The following is a 20,298-nucleotide window of genomic DNA, read 5'->3' as shown; positions in this document are numbered from 1 at the left end:
TTCACATCTGTTGTTCCCACAGTCTTTTCCTTTTTTTGAAGATTTATTTATTTTTTAATTAATATGAGTACACTGTTGCTGTCTTCAGACACACCAGAATAGGGCATTGGATCCCATTACAGATGGTCGTGAGCCGCCATGTGGTTGCTAGGAATTGAACTCAGGACCTCTGGAAGAGCAGTCAGTGCTCTTAACCTCTGAGCCATCTCTCCAGCCTATTGCCATGGTCTTCAATGCTCTTCCTTCTGAGGGTGTTTGTTAAGTGTCAGCTCAGGAGCTACCTGCTGAGGATTTCCTGGACATCCTTCTCTCCTGTGTTTGCTTCACCATCCTCCTCCCCACCCTCCTTCTTTCCTGTGTTTGCTCCTCTGTCCTCCCCACCCTCCTCTTCTATCTTGTGTTTGCTCCACTGTCCTCCTCCCCACCCCCTTCTCTCCTGTGTTTGCTCCTCTGTCCTCCCCACCCTCCTCCTTCTATCCTGTGTTTGCTCCACTGTCCTCCTCTCCACCCTCCCCTTCTCTCCTGTGTTTGCTGTACCATCCTCCTCTTCACCCACCTTTCAGCCTTCTCATTGGCTCCCTCTGCTCTTGACCCTGTGTCTTCTGTAAGCCATACTTAGCTTCCCCCCACCCTACAAGGGATTAGCCCTCTTGTTCTCTGAGCATTGAATGATGCCTGGCTGTAGTCCTTGCTCACTAGGTACTGCAATGTGAATAATGAGTGCCCTCCTCTCAGCCAGATAGAACTGCTGAGGGCAGCCCAGTGGCACGGTGCTTGACTGCTGTGTAGGAGGTGCCAGGCACAATTCCTGGCAGTGGGGAAATTTCTTTACCTAGTTGTTCGGTGTATTCCCTCTTTAAAGATTACTTGCCATTTCCATTAAAAATTCTTTCTTCTTGCATGAGTTGCTGTAACCCTCCTGCTTGTATTAAGACATGTCCAGTATTAATTCACTGCCTGCTTGTCATATCCTCCACACATTTACTTCCTGTTGCTTTTGTGCCTGTGTGCTCACCAGTCTTAAACTGAAGAACTTCCTTTTGTCTTTCGGCTTACTCTGTTAATTTAGCCATGATTTGGAGGAGCTGACAGTGGCATCCCTGGGGTCGTTTGTATTCAGCCCTTTTCACTAGTTACATCTTTCACCACAGACATTTTCTCCACCTGCTAACATCTTGCTTTGTGCTCTTATTACATTTCCCATTTGTTAAGGCTTCAAGTCCTATCCAATTCACTACTTTTCTTTTGTAGAGGTAATTCAATGTTCATCATATGTTCATTCTCTGTCTCTGGGAAAACGAGTGTGTTTCAGCCCCTCACATTTTACAAGTCTGCAGTCCATGCTCATCTGTTAGGCTGAACATAAGCAGGTACTTATAGGGCATTTACTGTTTGCAGGTGTTGAGCAGGGAATAAGGGATGCAGGCCTGAACAAAAGGACTGTCGAGTAGGAGAAGCAGAAATGTAAACACTGTAGCCTGGGGAAGAATGATAAAGATACCATGAATGATAAAGGTGTTTGAAAACTAAAATCTCATTTTCTTTACACTCATTTCTCTCATCAGGTGTATGGGTTTTCTTAATTCCCTGGCCATCAGTTGGCATGCCCATAATTGAGGATCAATTCACAAACTACTAAGCATTTACCCAGCCTCCGGAGGCAGTCTTAGTCAACCATTTCTTTTTCTTTTTTCTTTTTGGTTTTTCGAGACAGGGTTTCTCTGTGTAGCCCTGGCTGTCCTGGAACTCACTCTGTAGACCAGGAGACTGGCCTCGAACTCAGAAATCCACCTGCCTCTGCCTTCCAAGTACTGGGATTAAAGGTGGGCACCACCACTTCCCAGCTAGACAACCATTACCTCAGTCATTAGCCACAGTTTTGGTTTGTAACTTATTTATGCAGACCAGCTATAAATTGTGCATTCTCTAGTAGTTTGTTAGAGTGACTTACGAAACTCATACTGCTATTTAAAAACAACTTCATGAGTTTCATGGGGGTAAACCAACTAGGAGAGCTGCATAAGCTAAGCTCTGGTAGAGCCATGAGAAACTTCCATTCCTCCTGAGGTTGATTCTCCTCCCAGCATCCTCTTGTGCCTGCCCACCTAGCTCTCCAGACCTACTGGTTAGAGTTTTATGGAGGCTACAATAGTTGGCATGATGGTTAGACTTCCAGCGTTTGGTGATTTATCTCAATGTCAGCCTCTTTCCGGTCCTGGAGGTAGGGATGAGACTGGAAATCCCAACTCAGTAATCTGGGCTTAGCTTTCCTGTCAGTTGGCTTCCTTCCTTCCTTCATAATTTGACTGGACCCTTTTTGTTTTATTTTGTTTTGTTTTGTTTTTTAAATAAAGATATTTGCTCACCTCCATCACTGAGGAAATCTCAAGAGTTAAGATTTCTGTGCTAAGAACTCAGGAAGACACCAAATATATTTTTTTATAAAATCACACTCATATTCCTGAATGAACAAGCAATGAATGACTCCTGGGAGGCCTTGTGCATAGTATTCAGTACATGAGTGAAGGTTAGGCTATGATGCTATAAAGTAAAGGATGGGGTCAAAGGAAGCATTCTCTGAGTGTCTGTGTGAGACAGCAGACATTTGGAATTTTAAATGAGTCAATGATCGTCACAGCCATCAGGTGAATCTCATTTCCACTGGAGATGGAGCCACTATAAAATAAAGAGACAGTGGGCCCTTCTTATCAAGAAGAGATTTGTGTTCAGAAAAGAATTAAATGGCTGAGATGGAAAGGGGAATTTGAGAATGGGAGAGAGTTAAGATGCTTGAAAACCCTGAAGGGCAACCAGCTAAGATCTGTCTTTCTCTGTAAGCTGAGAGAACAGAACATTGGGTTGTGGGAATATTAAGAACTCTTAAAGTTTTGAAATATGTTTAAAAGCTTACATTGAAGACAAAAGAAAAAAGAGCTGGAAGATTTGAGGAAACAGAAGGTTCTTAACAACTTGGGATGTTACCAAGATGGAGAAAAGACAAGACTGGCTGCAAAACTCATAAAAGAAGAGAACTATTTCTTCTAGACAAGGCTGGCATATGCAGTACACATCAAAGCCCAGAGAACAACAGGGATTCCAAGACTGAAACCTGTTACATAACCAGATGTTGAGAATCAAGATTTGTATTATTCAAGAGTGTCTTTTGATTGGCTTCATTGTTTGTATATCTTCACCTGCTGGAGGGAGTCTGCTGGAGAAGAATAAAGTTCCCAGATGTCTCTTAACAGTTCCATGTATAGGAGAGTTATTGAACAACCCAGTAGAACACTCTCACACATTCATATTCATTCTCATATTCATTCTCATTCTCTCTCTCTCTCTCTCTTACCCTCCTCCCCCAAAATAAAATTCAGCAACTGGGCTACAGAGATAGTTCAGTGATTAAGAATATTTGTTCCTATAGAGAACCTGGGCTTGATTCCCAGTGCTCACATGATAGCTCACAACTGTGCAGAACTCCAGTTCCAGAGGATCCTCCATAGGCGTGAGTCACACACTTGGTGCACAGACATACATGGCAACAAAACATCCATACACATAAATCTTTTTATTATACAAGAAAAGTATATAATAACTCCAATAATAATGAGTTTTAAACAACAATAATGAGCTGGGCACTGGTGGTACACGCCTTTAATCCCAGCACTTGGGAGGCAGAGGCAGATGGATTTCTGAGTTCGAGGCCAGCCTGGTCTACAGAGTGAGTTCCAGGACAGCCAGGGCTACACAGAGAAACCCTGTCTCGAGAAACAAACAAAAAAAAACAACAAAAAAACAAACCCAACAATAACGAGAAGCCTTAAGTCATTACTATTACGTTTTAGTTGGTGCAGATTGTGAGCTCTGTCTGAATTTTCTTGCATATGATTGAATTAATATTGGCCAAACAAAAGGATAGTTTAATCAGTGTTTTCTAAAGGATTTTAAATTTAGGAACTTAAACTATTTTTGATGAGTTAATTATAATGTTTCAGATGTGCAATGTAGAAATCATTTTATGATTTACTGTTATGGGCCTATGTGAAATTTTTTTTTTTTTTTTGCCACACATACCTTAAGAAGTATTCCCTGAAAGCTTTGGTGATAAAATATAAATATACTTTACATCTAAATTAAAAGAATTTGTGAACTGACTCTGTTGAAGAGTTTTGGGTTACTGTATACAGAAAAAGAAAATAACCAAATATAACTGAATTAATTTTTCTAACCTTATTGATATTTTATGGATGGGGAAGAAGAGTTCTAGCTATTTTTGGCATGAGATTCAAGGAGTCAGCCCACTCTGGGTGGTCTAGAAAAATAGAGACTCTAGGCAGCAGGAAATGGCTAACCTGTTTGAGCCAGGCCTTGTGGTGTAAGACTGTAATCTTACACTCAGGAAGGTGAGGCAGGAAGATTACAAGTTCCCAGCCTGTTTGAGCTCTACAGAGTGAGTTCAAGGGCAACCCTAGCATCCTAGCAAGACTGAATGAAAATAAGAATGATTAGGCTAGACAGTTGTTAGGGGTTTGCCTAGCAAACCAAAACCTTGCTGCATAAACCACTCCTATAATCCTAGCATTTGGGAGGATTAGTCATCCTTAGCTTTATAGCATGTTTGAGAGCAGCATGGGCTACATAAGAATCTGTCTCAAAAAACAATCTACAGAATCAGACTTTGGTATTGTGGCTATTTGAACTGTCACTTACAAAAGATAAAATGAAACCTAAATACACAAAAGTAATGAAAGATAAAGTTGATTAGAACATTTTGGAGAAAACTAGACATACTAAAATGAGCAAAGCATCAACTAACTTAAACCAACTACATTGGCAAGATGGCTCAGTGGGTAGATTTCACAGTAACTACTTTTGGACCTGAGTTTGTGTCCTCAGCACTATTTAATAGCCAGTTTAGACAGTGGGCGGGGACAAGCAGATCTAGTGGATCCCAGGGGCTTGATGGCTAGTTAGTCTAGATTCACTGAGAGACTTGTCTCAAAAAATAAGGTGGAGATTGAGTAGAGAAGACTCGTGGCATTGATGTGAAGGAGAAGAGCATCATTATATGTGGTAAATCTTTAGACGCCTCCCTATTTATAAGCTTGTCTTATGTACTCAGGAAATTTTGTAAGTCCCTGTTCTGAGCAAGAGTCAGGTCATATCCCTGGGAAAGCAACAGCTTCTTGGCAGGTTGGGCTGCAGTTTATAGATTTCTGTGTTGTGTTTCCCCTTTATTTTAAAAGCCAGTAAGTCACCCTTTCTGCAAGTGGTAAATTCCTATCTCAAGGACATGGTAAATGCTACATTGTTTAAAAGAGTCAACAAGTGTTGGGGAAAGAGGGTTCTTTTTCCCCTCTCCTATTCTGGGTTAGGTGATAGGCTCTGACTAGATCTGAAATCTGGAGTTTGAGATGTGAGGCATGCAGGAGGGAGACTAAAGCATGCCCTGAAAGCCCAGCTGGCTACTCTGTGCTTTTGCATGAGACAGCACTTTTTAAGGGGAAGGTGACCATATAGTGTGTGCATTAAGTATGAGTTAGGAACTGGTTAGAGGCAAAGGTCTTCTTTTTTTTTTTTTTTTTTTTTTTTTTTTTTCTGCAAATTTTTCTCTTGATTGAACTAGTTGTCCGGAGACACACTTTATGACCCTAAAGACTCACACTAAATCTAAGTCACACCTTCTCGTGAACATCTGCATCATAGGACCTGAAAGAGGGAAAGGTTTTTTTTTTTTTTTTTTTTTTTTCNTCTTGTTACGGATGGTTATGAGCCACCATGTGGTTGCTGGGATTTGAACTCTGCACCTTTGGAAGAGCAGTCGGGTGCTCTTACTCGCTGAGCCATCTCACCAGCCCGGCAAAGGTCTTCTTGAGGTTGTCAGCTTTTCATTGTTTTGCAGGAAGAATTCTAGCTTCACATCCTGGGATGAGCTTGTCCCCAAATCTGGTTCCAATTGTGCCCCCTGTTTGATTGTTGAGCACATTTGGCTGTATGATATCACCATTTGGCTGAATGTTAAAAGACACTGTGTAACTTAGATGTCAGAATTCAACCACCAAGTATAGATGGGTTTGTTCAGCCAGATCCTTAAATGTAATCTAATTCAAGCTCTTGGCTAAAAGTATGTTCCAAATTTATCAAAATGTCACATAAGCATCGTAAGTACATATAAAAACATATCTAAGTACCAGGTGTTACTGAGTCAGGATTGGAGAGCCAGCACCAGACTCTTTTCTAGATAGTTTAATTTATTCTTGATTGTCAAAATGTCTGTGCAAGGTAATGGGTTGCCTATGTTTTCTTTCAGCCTGTGTAGATGTCATTGTTTTCGATTGCTCCAAGTCTGTCTTGTGTAGTATTGGATTTTGAAGTTGTGGAAAATCCCACTGATGGTTTTCTCTGGTCTGTGCTTTCACATGAACATGTAGAGTGTGCTTCCAAAGAGCAGGACAGTGGCTTTATCACATATCACTTGGCCACCTACTTCCTTAGACCTCAGCTATAGTGAAACAAAGATTAATTGAAGTCAGACACAATATCCTCACCCAATTTTCTTCTTTACCTGGAGTAGATATATCCCTGGGAGGGCATCACTTTTCAAGCTAAAAGTTGGTAACTTGTGCCATTTCCTCTCCAAGATGGGGGTCAGTAAGAAGCTAGACCAGGTGAGAAAACTCCTGTCTGTGTGTAAGCTCAGTGCACTGCTGCTTTCTGCAGATTGCTATGTAAATGTAAAATGCGGAGCAGTGAATGGTTTGTCCAGCAGAGGTATAATTGATGTGGCATTACTTAGCATGTGCAGATATGATCATGCGTTGTCAGCTGCAGATCATACACAGTAAAGGAGTAAGTGGCTGAGCTTTGTACTGAGTACAGAGCGTGGAATCATATGAAACTTGCTGTGTGAACATACAAATGTAATTATAATATTATCTCTCACTTAGGCTTCTAGGATGTTTACCATCAATGCCATTTCTGTCTCCAGATTTGAATTATTTTGTCATTTCAGCAAGTATTTTAGGGGTCATTCTACAGATTATTCTTAATTGCTAATATCTACATGAATTATGGACATGTGCTACACACTTAGACTTTTTGATATTCAGTTTCCAAGTATAAGCATTTACATTCTCTCCACAGTCCATCTATCACAATGCGACCCTGAATGAGCTACAGTTACGCAGTGTATACGTAGTCAGCACAGTTTATGTGGCTTTCTGTATCAGTGCTTCACCAGAACTCTCATCAAAGCAGTCCTTCTCTCCCTTTCCTCTATCCCTCCCTCCTTTCTCATTAAAAAAAAAAAAAAATAGAAAATAAGAAATAGAAGTAAGTCAGTTGGAAAAAAGAAAATATATGAAGGTGAAGACAAACATCTTAGAACAGTCTAGGTGGGCTGTGTGTTGATATTATTAATGCTTTGTTGGTGAAAGTAGCTACTTTGTGTGTGTGTCTGTGTGTGTGTGCGTGCGCGCGCGCGCGCGCGCGCTATGCTATCAGTTATGGAACCCAATGCACCAAATAGTAATCTGATTTCCCTTTGCATTACTTCATTGTTTCCTACTCTTGCCTTAGGCAGATCTTATTGTGATTGTTTTCCAGATGAGGAAACACAGTTATTAACTCAACTGGCACTTTGTCTTTACCACTAACAAAGCAAAGGCTCACAGGCTGACAAGCCCTCACAGTGAGGCAGTACGTACTCTATGCAGCTGCTCTGCCCCTTCTCCTAAAGCTTAGACTTGGCTGTGGAACAGGAGAGTGTCTGTCTTAGGAATCAATTGGTTTGATGTAAGTGTTATAGCAAAGTGAAGACGTGACATATCCATAAAGCTCACACATTTTTTTTATTTAAAATTAAAACAAAATCCAGAAGTGCCACCTATATGCCAGCCACTGACCCACGACAGCACAGAGATTTTTATACCTTTCAGTTTGTGCTACATCAAGAGATAGTACATCTAACAAGGAAAATGGCCACGCTGTAAATTCTTTGAACAGCATAAAGTATGGTAGGGTAAATGGTTTTACAAGTGTCTAGGGGGGTGTTGGCATGTTGCTTTAGAGTGATTGCTGTTTAACAGATGTTTGAGCTGGGTTTGAAGGAGATGAGGTTAGCTGTCTGGATATCTGGGGAAAAGTGTTGCAAAGGCCTTAGCCATTGCGGGAGGTCTAGTGTGGGGAAGTGTGCTGTTCATTTTCGAGCCTAAGTAAGGAGTGAGGGTACCCTTACGTGAACAGGACAGGGGAGCTCAGAAAATATCATGGCGGCACATGTAAGGAAAGGGTCAGAGAGACATTTGGGCTTTTTATCATGCCAGAAAAGGGGAGCCATGTAAAGGGCTGTGGAGGGGCATAACAGTCTGACCCAGAGTTTTAAAAGGTCACTGAAGTTGCTATGTCGTGAACACATGAACTGGGCAAGCAGGAAGACAGCTGTTTCATAAAGTACCCCGTGGCATCCTCAGGCTTTATAGAATATGTCCACATCTGTTGTCCCATGTAACTCTCAGAAGAGCTCTGTGACAAATTTGCTATTTTTTATAAATTTACTGTGAGGAATTTAGGCTTAAAGAACTTAACTTAGGCAGGCGCTTGAGTCACATCTTGAATCCAGATCTCTCCTGCCTTCAGTTTCTGTGCTCTTTCCATTTTCCCACATTAGACCCCAAGGGTTCCATGATCTGAAAAGTAATTGAGCTTTTCCTGTCTGGCTCTCAGAGCAACAGCAGCTGGTCTAGGTGATGAGAAGCAGTGTTACTCTTACCTGTGGAGGCAGCCTCACTCTAAAAGTGGTCTGCTTGTACCTTAAACAGCCTGCCCAGGGCATACTTGGGTATGTGCCTATTTATTTATTTATTTATTTATTTATTTATTTATTTATTTATTTTTCCTTTTTTTGTTTTGTTTTTGTTTTTGTTTTTTTTGTTTTTTTGTTTTTTTTTTTCGAGACAGGGTTTCTCTGTGTAGCCCTGGCTGTCCTAGAGCTCACTCTGTAGACCAGGCTGGCCTCGAACTCAGAAATCCACCTGCCTCTGCCTCCCGAGTGCTGGGATTAAAGGCGTGCGCCACTACTGCCTGGCTATGTGCCGTTTTATGTTCAGCCACTTGGTGTGAAGATTCGATATCTGAAGTCTTAAGGAATAAGTGGCCTCACGAATAATCGAGAACAGTTGTTGACGTTCAGAACTTCATAGAGGAAAGTAACACGAGTAAGCTTCTTTCAGACTTTGGGGCCATTGAGACCATTCGTGTTCTGCTGACCTCTGCTTTTCAGGGTCTTTGGCCCATAACGTGAGCAAGGCTTTTTGCGTAATGATTATCCTGTGGATTAGAACTATTGTGACTCTTAGTGGATACTGTGTTGATTGTAGAGTCCTAGATCATAGAGATTCATGTTTCTTTAATATTTTCTGGTTTATTTTAAACTATGGACAGAACTCGGCTTAACTGAGTTATAAAATGTTGAGTTACGGGCCCAGGGAGTTGTCTCAAGGGTTAAGAGCCCTTTCTGGCCTTGCAGAGGACCCAGATTCGGTTCCTGGCACCCACACGGCAGCTAATAGCTGTCTGTAACTCCAGTTCCAGGGTATTCATCCCTCTTGTGGCTTCTCAGGGACTGTATGCACATAGTATGTGCAAAGACATACATGTAAGCAAAACATGAAAACAGATAAAAATAGATAGATTTTTAAAGTTTAGTGAACTTCTTTATCAATATTCAATGATAGAAAGTTAGTGGATGCCCACTAACTCACCCGAGTTAGAAAGTCAGCGGGTGCACACTCACTCACTGAGTTAGAAAGTCAGCGGGTGCACACTCACCTACTTCGTGTCCTTACTGTGCCTGAGTCATCCTTGGAAATTTAATTTTTTTTCTTAATATCACAAAGATACTCAGGCCAAGAATCTAAAAGTTCATATCAACAGTAATTTTCTCATACTCTTGCATGTTTGACCACTTCAAGAGCTGCCAAATTCTTCTTGATATTTGTAATATGACAATTATTCTTAGACAATCCTGAAATATGGCAATGGAATGAAATTCTTTTAAATACTATTGGATACAAGGAAACTATAAATAGGAATTTATTCTTGTAGCTAAACTTAATTTTTACCAGTTAGTTTAGAGTTCAACTATTTTTTTCTTTTTAGAAATTTCACTTTAAAGATTAAAATATGCATGAATTGTAACCCCTTGCCCCACAAAAGAAAGCAAAAAAAAAAAAAAAAAAGGAAGATGGTGACTTTATTTATTCATTTTATTATTATTATTTTTGTTGTTGTTTTTCAAGACAGGGTTTCTCTGTGTAGTCCTTGCTGTCCTGGAACTAGCTCTGTAGACCAGGCTGGCCTTGAACTCAGAGATCCACCTGCCTCTGTTTCCTGAGTACTGGGACTAAAGGTCTGCACCACTGTAGCCTGGCTAACAGTGACTGTCTTAATACACTTATTATCCAGACTAGCAGGTGGACAATAAACTCATGGCTCAGCTTATTTAAATCCCAGTTGATGTCCCTTCAATGAGTCCCTTGCTCAGAGTATTATGTTGCCTCTATATAATGAAGTGTGGTAACATGCATTGAGATTTAAACTCTTTGGTTAAAAGAAAGGTGTAAATTCCCAAAGTGGCTGTGGTGACATCTGTGGGTGCACTGCTATTACAGAGGAAAACGGCACAGTTACATCAATAACACACTTGTTTTCTAGTAAATGTAGCTAAGTAGGTGTCTCGCAGCTTTGTTATAGGTGAAACAGACAGAACTTCTTCTTCTTCTTCTTTTTTTTTTTTTTAAAAAGATCCTTGTAGCAAATGGAGACTTTTTTTTTTTAAGATTTATTTATTTATTATATGTAAGTACACCATAGCTGTCTTCAGACACTCCAGAAGAGGGAGGCAGATCTTCTTATGAGATGGTTGTGAGCCACCATGTGGTTGCTGGGATTTGAACTCAGGACCTTTGGAAGAGCAGTCCGGTGCTCTTACCCCCTGAGCCATCTCACCAGCCCCAGACAGAACTTCTTAAATAAGCTCAATATATTTGCTGGTGATAGCTGTCAGTAACCATAAATAGTGGCATGAAGTGCCAGGTCTCCTAATGGGGGTAAAGTGACTGAATGGTGGTGATCAGTAGACTTTTTAAATCTTCAACAGATTAACAATACTGAATCAGTTTACCAAAAAAAGAAAACCATCAGTGAGCTACAACTTTGCCATGTCAGGCCACATCCTTCTGTGTCTTTGGGCCTAACTGCCCAGGCCTCTGACTGTCTACTTCAGCTGGATCCACTGTGAAGAAGTGACTCTCCTAGGGAAGAGGCTGTGAGAAGCACGCGTGGAGGTTCTCAGTCACTGGCTGTCGTCTGAACAGTTGGTTGACACACTGACTTTTAGACAAGCAGCCTAGAGTTTCTTCGTTCTAGAATTTGCACTTTCAGCCAGTTATCGTGTCATAGTAACACTTCTGGGCCTGATGTCTCAGTCAGAGAGCATTAGAGGAATGCTGTAGAGCAGTCTAATATAGAGGAGAACAAGAACTATTTTAAGTCGTTTTTAGAAGGTGGAACAGCCAAGTTGACTTCTCAGTTTAAAGCCTGAGAGTTACATTAGGGAGACCCCTAATGGGGTTAAAACCCCAGCTGAGAGCTGGTAACGCCAAAGCATTGTTCTCATGGTCTGCTGTCCTGGCAGTGGTGAGGAATAGTAAACAAGTAAATTAAAGCCTGGAAAGAAGATGACTAATGGTGCCACCAGACCAGGAAAGTCCCTTAGCCACGGGGAACATTACGGTTGATGCCCGCCCAGAAGAGTATCAGTTAACACAAGGACAACATGACTTGTTTCTGTTGTATAAATTGTTAGACGTGCTGAGCGTGGCCAGCAAGGCCGTGTGCAGGCTAGCCTTGTGTTACTGCTGCTGTCTCTTTCTAAGATGACTCCCTTCCCTCTGTGTGCTGCCTGTGTCCACGAGCGCGCTCGCCCCTTCCTTAAATCATGCTATCTGGAGCTGGTGTGCCTCGCTCAGATAACTATTGCATTTGCAGGAGATGCCTTTCCTCACCTTGATTCTCCATGTTCTGTAACTTCTGCTAGCTTTTTAAGATTTACCTCATGACCCTCTGTGGAGCCCCAGTGCTCTCAGCTATTATATTTCATAGCATTCTGTTTAGCTATGTAATTACACTGCACTCATCTGTCTGTCAACCAGTCATATCCAGTCTAGCTATCTATATAAAGTAACATAGTTTTGTTTTGGGTTTTAAAAAAAAGATTTATTTATTTATTTAAGGTATATGAGTGCTCTCTTTGCATGTATGCCTGCATGCCAGAAATGAACATCAGATCCCAGTATAGATGGTTGTGAGCCACCATGTGGTTGCTGGGAATTGAACTCAGCACCTCTGGAAGAGCAGCCAGTTCTTAACCACTGAGCCATCTCTTGGGCCTTAACTTAGTTTTTTATCCACTCCCCTCACCTTTGGATCTTTACCACTGAATAGTTCCCTGGAACGTAAAAGATATTTAGTACACGTTTATTGGATAAAATAATCAGACATTTGGGGAAATGTTACCAACAATATAGTGTACCCATGAAAATCCAGTTTTGAATCTAAGTCCTGACTCCATCAGGGTGGGAGGTCTCCTCAAACTCATTGAAGGAATCAGAGCTTTCATCCATCAGGCAGGAATGATAGTGTACTGGGTATACTCCAAGCATAATGGAGGGGCTGAACAAACATGTTTCTTCATCTTAGGGGAAAATTCTTTTTTTTTTTTTTTTTTTTGTGTTTCACTTTGTAGACCAGGCTGGCCTCGAACTCAGAAATCCACCTGCCTCTGCCTCCCAAGTGCTGGGATTAAAGGCATGTGCCACCACGCCCAGCTGGGGAAAATTCTTAACTTTTCTTTCTTAGCATATTTTTATATAGAGAATTTTTTGATACCACATATGGACAAATTAAAAAAGCAAAGATTTTTTTTTTAAGTCTTAAAAAGAAGACACAAAATTTCAGTCTTTATTTGGTCTCTTCCTAGAACCCTTACTGTTTAACCCTTCTTCCCTGCTGTCTCACTGGTCTGTTCCCCAGATTCAGTTGTTCAGTTTGACATTATATACTAGGCCTCATCCTCAGGGTCAGTGGGTGTCATACAGGCATCGCCCCTAGGTTCAGGTAGGTATCCTACTAGGACTGTTCCCCAGGTTCCGTGCAGTAGACCTCTTCTCCAGGTCCAGTTAGTTATCCTCCTAGGCCTCTTCATGTGCAGCAAAGCTTGCAGCATTGCATGGCTGCTCCAGTAAGCATTCAGCCTGAAATAAAAAATTGTAAGGACAACTTAGTACTAGTTTTGGCAACATTAAGTTTTATAATACCAGTGGTCATAATTTGTCAGTATACCTTTAAAGTTCACAGTATGTCAAAATGACAGCATGCCATGTGAGAATTGCAGGTGACAGTGACTTCTAGTGGAAAAGAATTGAGAACTGAAAGAACAAGAAATCTGGAAAGGATTCTAGAGAAATCTATCTGCCTCTTGTTTTCGTCCACATCTGCATTTAGAGATAAACTGCTGTACCCCCAAAGGCTTCATTTTTAGACCATGGGGCTCTAGGCAGCCCTTTTTTATCTTACTTCCTGCTTCTACTTCATTCTCTAAATAGTCTTTACCCTTCCTTGGGAAGTTTCCTTTGTGTTGAATCAAGATCATGACTACTGTAAATTATGAGTGTAGCTTTTTAAATTAATACACATATTCAAAATGATATCAACAAGCCAGATTTCAAATCAAAGCACATGATTAATGAGTTTAAATCATTCTACTTATCACAGCATTGTCTGTGTGTCTGTTTGCCTGCTTGTGTTGTGGCAAGGCTAATAGTGTATGTGACTACTGAAAGAGAACAGCTCCTATTTCATTTGAAGTATTTGCCCATTGATAATATCAGTTTGCCACATTGGGATGGATTTTCTACCTCAGTTATCTGAATTTAAATTTTATTTATATGTACTAATGTGAGTTTCTATTCATACATGTTAGTTTTCTGTTATGGCAATAAATACCCAAGATAAGTCAACTTGAAAAGCAGAAAGGTCTACTTGGCCCTTGGTTTCAGAGGTTTCAGTGTATGGTCCCTGCACTCAGTTGCTTTGGACTTGTACACATAGTACATTATCAGCAACTGTTATGTGGAAGAATCTTCTTATCTCACAATTGCTGGGTAGTGAAAGTGAGGGGCAGAGGAGGGACTAGGACTCCAGTATCCCCTTCAAAAACATGACTCCATGTTCTGACTTTATCTACTAGGTTCTACCTCATAAAGGTTCCACCATCTCCCAAGGGACCCAAGCCTTCAGCATATAAGTCTTTGGGAAGCATTTGAATACAAACCACAGCAATTTATATAATGTAATTATCGGGGTTTTAAAAGCAGGTAAAACACTGCTTTTGTTTAGTTAGTTTATAAATATGGGCTTTCATACTTATCAAAATTGTTTTGGAATTGTTCACTATGTACAGGATACCAGGCCTAGAGCACCAAGGACCTCAATGTTTGGATGTTTCTAGGCCTTAGGTTTTTGCTGTATGTGTGAATCTATAGGCTGGTCTTGCTTGCTTTCTAGCTACATGTAGCATACATACATGCTGTTTTCATTTCATCTGCTTCACTTGGTTGTTGGTGTTGGTTTTGGTTTGTTTTTCAGCATGCTGGAGCAAGATTCCAGGAGAGTGAAACCTAGTGTGAGCCCTGCCAATCAAAGGAGGCATCTCTTAGAATTTTCAGCGAAAGAAGTTAAAGACACATCTGATGATGACAACCAGAAAGACAGTTACAGGTGGGACCGCCTGCTGGCCGTATTGATTTAATGAACTGGAGCAGTCTCTTATTTCATACCACTTTACATGTAAATTGGTCACGTGGCCTTTGGCTTATGGAGCAAGTGAAGTGGTAATGCCGTTATTTTATTTTTATGACCAATTTTAAGAGTAGGTTTATTTTGAAACAGTTCCCAGTTTAGGAATTTTTTTCATTGATTCATTTATTTACTTTATATCACAGCACCCCCCCTTCTCCCAGCCCCATCCTCATTTGTTGAGATGTGATTATATAATCTGTTTGTTTGTATTGACATATGCATATATTGAAATACATGTACTGTCTGTTTTTTTCACTATTATGGTTTAACACATTTATCTAATATTTATGTCTATGGATAGATATGACAGAATGATACAGTTGAACCTATTTGTGGTCATGAAGTTAAATTATCTATTATATGTTGTTTTCTGATTTCCTTCCTTTTGATAATTTGACAGATACCTTGGTAAATTTTCATTTTGCTTAGTAATAAAGCAAAAGATGTACATGAAAACACAGTTCCTTTAGCCTGTTAATTAGAAGAAGGTACAGTAAATAATTTTGGAATTGTATCCTTTTGGGTAAACATTGCCCTGTGTGTTTTAGATTTTTTTTTTTTTTTTGTATGTGTGTGTTTTAGATTTTTATCAGAGGCAAATACAACCCGACTTTTGAGCAGTAGGCAGGAAGCTCGCAGTACAGTGTCCATTGTTCTGGAATGAAGTGCCTGAGATCGCTAAAGACCTGGTTGCCCTAACTGTCTGTAGCGGTACAAGGCAAAGGCCATAGAGGAATCAGCTTCCTGGGCTTTTACTCTTGACGTTGAGTTAGGAGCCTAGGGTCTTATGTAATGCAGCACAGCAAGGATGGAGGCCTTGGTGGCACAGCAGGGATGGAGGCCATGGTGACACAGCAGGGATGGAGGCCATGGTGGCAGCACAGCAGGGGTGGAAGCCATGGTGGCAGCACAGCAGGGGTGGAGGGCATGATGGTAGAAAGCACTACATGCTGTTTTCTGTTAATCTGTTGTTTACATGTTGGAATTTGTCACATTTTTGAAATGTTGACATGCAGATAACAGTATCTCTAAAATTGATCATATATTAGTTTTCTTATTTTTCCAAAATGTGCCTAGATTTCCATTCCATATTCTGTAATTTTGAGTTCTGTGGTTTTCCACAGGTGATCTTTCAAAATTTTTAGTTTTAGTTTAATAGTCTTTGGGTTTGATTAAGTACAGTTAATTGCTAAGAAGGAACTATTGTTCACTCTAAAATATTCATGGTAAGCAGAAGCCTTCATGTATTTGCTCACATAGGCATGCGATAGAGTGCTGACCCCTGTGAAGTAGAGTGGACATGGCTCACACACGCGCACTTACTGTAGAGGTCTGGGCGACTCTCGGGGGAAATTATTACCTTGAAAGAGTACTTGACCGGGCGTGGTGGCACACGCCTTTAATCCCAGCACTTGGGAGGCAGAGGCAGGCGGATTTCTGAGTTGGAGGCCAGCCTGGTCTACAGAGTGAGTTCCAGGACAGCCAGGGCTACATAGGGAAACCCAGTCCCGAAAAAGAAAACAAAACAAAACAAAAAAAGAGTACTTGAAAGATGTAACCCATCTCTGTGTCCCCTACCCAGGGTCACTACTGGAAAAGAGATTATAGATTCTTAGGTCTCTTGAAGAACTACAGAAGGTTATTGGAAAATGATTTAAGAGATGTAACAAATAGTAGTTCATTAGTTTGAGATTCTTGCCATCATCGTTGTCGTCATCATCGTCATTATTGGTATTATTAGTACTATTTTTTAATACAAAATACTAAAAAATTTGCAAAATGTTTGAAAACATCAAGTATAGATTTTTTTCTGAACTGAATTTTAGAGTTTATATGTGCTGTCAGGACACCTATATATTTTTTTCTTTGAAAAAAAATTAAATTAAAAATTTTAATTGCTAAAGCCGGGCCTGGTGGCGTAGGCCTTTAATCCCAGCACTCGGGAGGCAGAGGCAGGCGGATTTCTGAGTTCGAGGCCAGCCTGGTCTACCAAGTGAGGTCCAGGACAGCCAGAGCTATACAGAGAAACCCTGTCTCGAAAAACCAAAAAAAAATAAATAAATAAAAATAAAAATTTTAATTGCTACTATTTTTAAAGTATTTAAATATTTTAACTGACACAGTGATTGTGCATATTTATTGACTACACTGTTTCTGTCATTTTGATGATAATAATATATAATGATTGGACCAGAGTAATTAGTGTATCCATCATCTGAGACAGATATTCATTCATTGTTTGTGTTGAGAACATTCAAAATCTTTTTACTAGATGTGTTGAAGTACTTGATGTATTGTTGTCAACCAGAGTTTGCTGTGCTTCAGAACACTTAAAATAATCCTCTTCTTCAGTCACTCTGCACCCATTGTGGACTCTTAGTCCACATCCCTCACTCTCTCCCCCAAACCATTTTACCTCTGATATGCATGATTGTATAGACCAGAAGCCGGTAGTGGTGGCACACGCCGGTAGGATTTGCTGAAGGAGGCGGAGGCAGGAGGATCACGAGTTCGAGGCCAGCCTGGGCTACACATTTTTCTCTCCCCCCCACCCCCCAATCCCTGTGATGGAGGGTTTTTAGCTTGCACATCTAACAGAAAATATGGTACTTTTTGTCTGTGCACCTTGTGTTCCGTAATGCATCATCCTTTAAGTCTGTCCATGTCGGTGAAAACAGCAGAACTTCAGTGTCTGTTTTCTTTATTCATAATCAGTGGACAGCTAGGTTAATCTCCATGTCTTGACTATTGCGACTGGTACTGCAGTAAACATGGGCATGCAGATAGATGTCTTTTGACTGAATTTTGATTCCTTTTAAATGAAGTAGTTGTGTGCCTAGCCCTGAGGAACTTGTATTACTGGAAATAGAAATCTTTGTCTTGGGCTGGTGAGATGGCTCAGTGGGTAAGAGCACCTGACTGCTCTTACAAAGGTCCGGAGTTCAAATCCCAGAAACCACATGGTGGCTCATAACCATCCATAACAAGATCTGATGCCCTCTTCTGGAGTGTCTGAAGACAGCTACAGTGTACTTACATATAATAAATAAATAAATGTTTTTTTTAAAAAAAAAAAAAAAAGAAATCTTTGTCTTGCTCCTGAGCTTAAAGGAAAACATTTTGGCTTTTTTCATTCAGTATGATGTTGTCTATCAGCTGTCCTAAGTGAGTTTTACAGAGAAATAACTTTCTTTTATACCTAATTTTCTTTTCTTTTCCTTTTTTTCCTTTAAGATAAGATGTTGAGTTTTATTAAATGCTTTTTCTTCATCTTTGAGACAATCATAAAGTTTTTGCTTTCCATTCTGTGGACATGGTGTGCTACACTTACTGATTTATATACGTTGAGCCATCCTTGCATTTCTGTAATAAATCCTTCTGGATCACGATGTATCGCCTTGTTTGTGCTGGCTTTGAGCTGCTAGTACTTTGTCGAGAATTTCAGTGGCTGTGATCATCAGAGATTTGGGTCTGTGGACTCCTCTTTTGTTTGTGTTCTTGTCTGGTCTTGATGTCAGAACAACTTTGGAAGAGCTTCCTCTCTCTCACTTCGTTGGACTAGTTTTAGAAAAGTTTGCTATCAGTTTTGTTTTGCTAGTTTGTGTTTTGAGTCTTGTTAGGTGCCAGGCTAGGCTTACCCGTGTTCCTATCTCCGCTTTTGGGCAGCAGGCAGGCTAACATGGGCCAGCACACCTGACTCACACTGGCTCTGCTTTTGCAGTTGGGTAAAACTCAGCAGTGAAACTGTCTAGCCTGGGCTTGTGGTTTTTGGGAAGTGCGGATAGGGACTTTATAACAAATTCAGTTTTCTTACTTGCTATGGGCCTGTTCAAGTTTTCTATATCATCATCTGTATTTTTAAATGCCTCATTTTGTTTCAGTTTAGGAGAGTTATGGCTTAAATAATGAAAGGATAGATTATAATCCTATTGTTTAACCATTTGTTTGTTATCAGCAAATTACCACTAGCAAATTGCAGTTGCACAGATTTTTTTTCAGTGTTAGAAGTATATCTGTATATATACATATCTGTATTTGTAATAGTATAACTTATCAGCCAAACTGGGACACTTTTTATGAAAGAATTGTAGTATAGTGAGAGCTGGTATTAATTTTTACCTCAGGACATAGGACATCAGGCTTAAATCACAGTTGTCTTCTAGTAAACAGGGGAGGGTGGTTCTGCTTGAGGTATCTGCCACAGTGTGTCTTGAGGAATTCTCAGCAACTCTAGCTCCCAGCATTGCACTTTCCTGTAGTGATTTATTTGCTGACATTTCTTTTATCTGTATAGAATGGCTTGCAGAGAGCCTGGATCTCTTTGGGTTAGTAGGGTCCTGATTGTCTCCAGATTGCATGCTCGCTCAGACTGTCCCCTTCCTTTCTCCCTTTAACCCTGTCCCGTCTACCCTTGCATTTCTCCTACCTGATAATTTTCTTCTATTTCTAGCTGTTAGAACGAAGCTAACCAGCTCAGGTGTGCAGAACTCATTGCTAGAGATTAACCACATGGAAAGAAAATTACAGGACAAAAATATAGTTTAGAAAGCAATTTTGGGTTTTCTTCATGGAATTCCTGGCATTGTTAAGTATGCAGGTGTGATTTTCAAATGGTGTGTGTGTGTGTGTGTGTGTGTGTCTGTCTGTCTGTCTGTTTGTTCCATATAACTTTAGCTTCCACTTCTTTCGTGTGTGCCATACTCAGAAATCATGACTTTTATTCTGAAATTAGTTGTATGTTGAGGGTGACTTGGGGGGCATGTGTTCACTGTGGCAAATCTTGGCTAAGTGAGTCATTCCCTAAAAGACTTTTCCTTCTGCATTGTTATAATTTTTAGCCTCCTTCCCTCCCTCCCTCCCTCCCTCCCTCCCTCCCTCTTTTGACTGGCTGCTGTTCATAGTGTTAGGGATTCCATGCAGGGCCTTGTATTGGCAAGTACTTTATCACTGCGCTAGTTCCTTGCCCCTGGTTAATTGAGACAAACTGTTGCTCTGTAGCACATGCTGGCCTTGAACTTGTGGTCTCCTGCCTTCGCCTCCTGTATGCAAGCTTATCATGTCCACTCAGTCTTCCTTCTTCCTTTCTGATTTTCCTTGTAAGCTTCTCCTTTGTCCAGATCCCAAGCTTTAAAGCTGTGAACGCTGTTTATCTCCTGCTAAAGTGACTCATTTGTACTATACCTCCATATGTGCACACACGGGGGATTCTCAAATTTCCGTTCACAGGTTGGACTTCTCATACACATGCTCACACATCCAGTCGTCTCTGACTTTTTTCCTTTCTGTATTTAACTAATTTTTGGTTTTGGTACAATTTTAAGGCTTAAGGATAAGTTGAGGTATCTCACTTCTAACTTTTTTTTTTTTTTTTTTTTTTTT

The 20,298-nt window shown here is 40.5% G+C and overlaps 1 protein-coding gene across 3 annotated transcripts in view; it reads left to right on the top strand.

Moving 5' to 3' along the window:
* Atf6 (activating transcription factor 6) overlaps positions 1-20,298 on the top strand; it is a 168,213-nt gene that overhangs the window by 57,759 nt on the left and 90,156 nt on the right. For all 3 annotated transcript variants that reach the window (XM_029538870.1, XM_021198491.2, XM_029538871.1), the window contains exon 10: positions 14,707-14,838. In XM_029538870.1, the coding sequence (XP_029394730.1) occupies positions 14,707-14,838 (132 nt within the window). The remainder of the gene's footprint in view (positions 1-14,706; positions 14,839-20,298) is intronic.

The sequence above is a fragment of the Mus pahari genome, chromosome 5 (genome assembly GCF_900095145.1).
Source record: "Mus pahari chromosome 5, PAHARI_EIJ_v1.1, whole genome shotgun sequence".
Classification (NCBI taxonomy): domain Eukaryota; kingdom Metazoa; phylum Chordata; class Mammalia; order Rodentia; family Muridae; genus Mus; species Mus pahari.
This window is presented reverse-complemented; position numbering and strand designations above follow the sequence as displayed.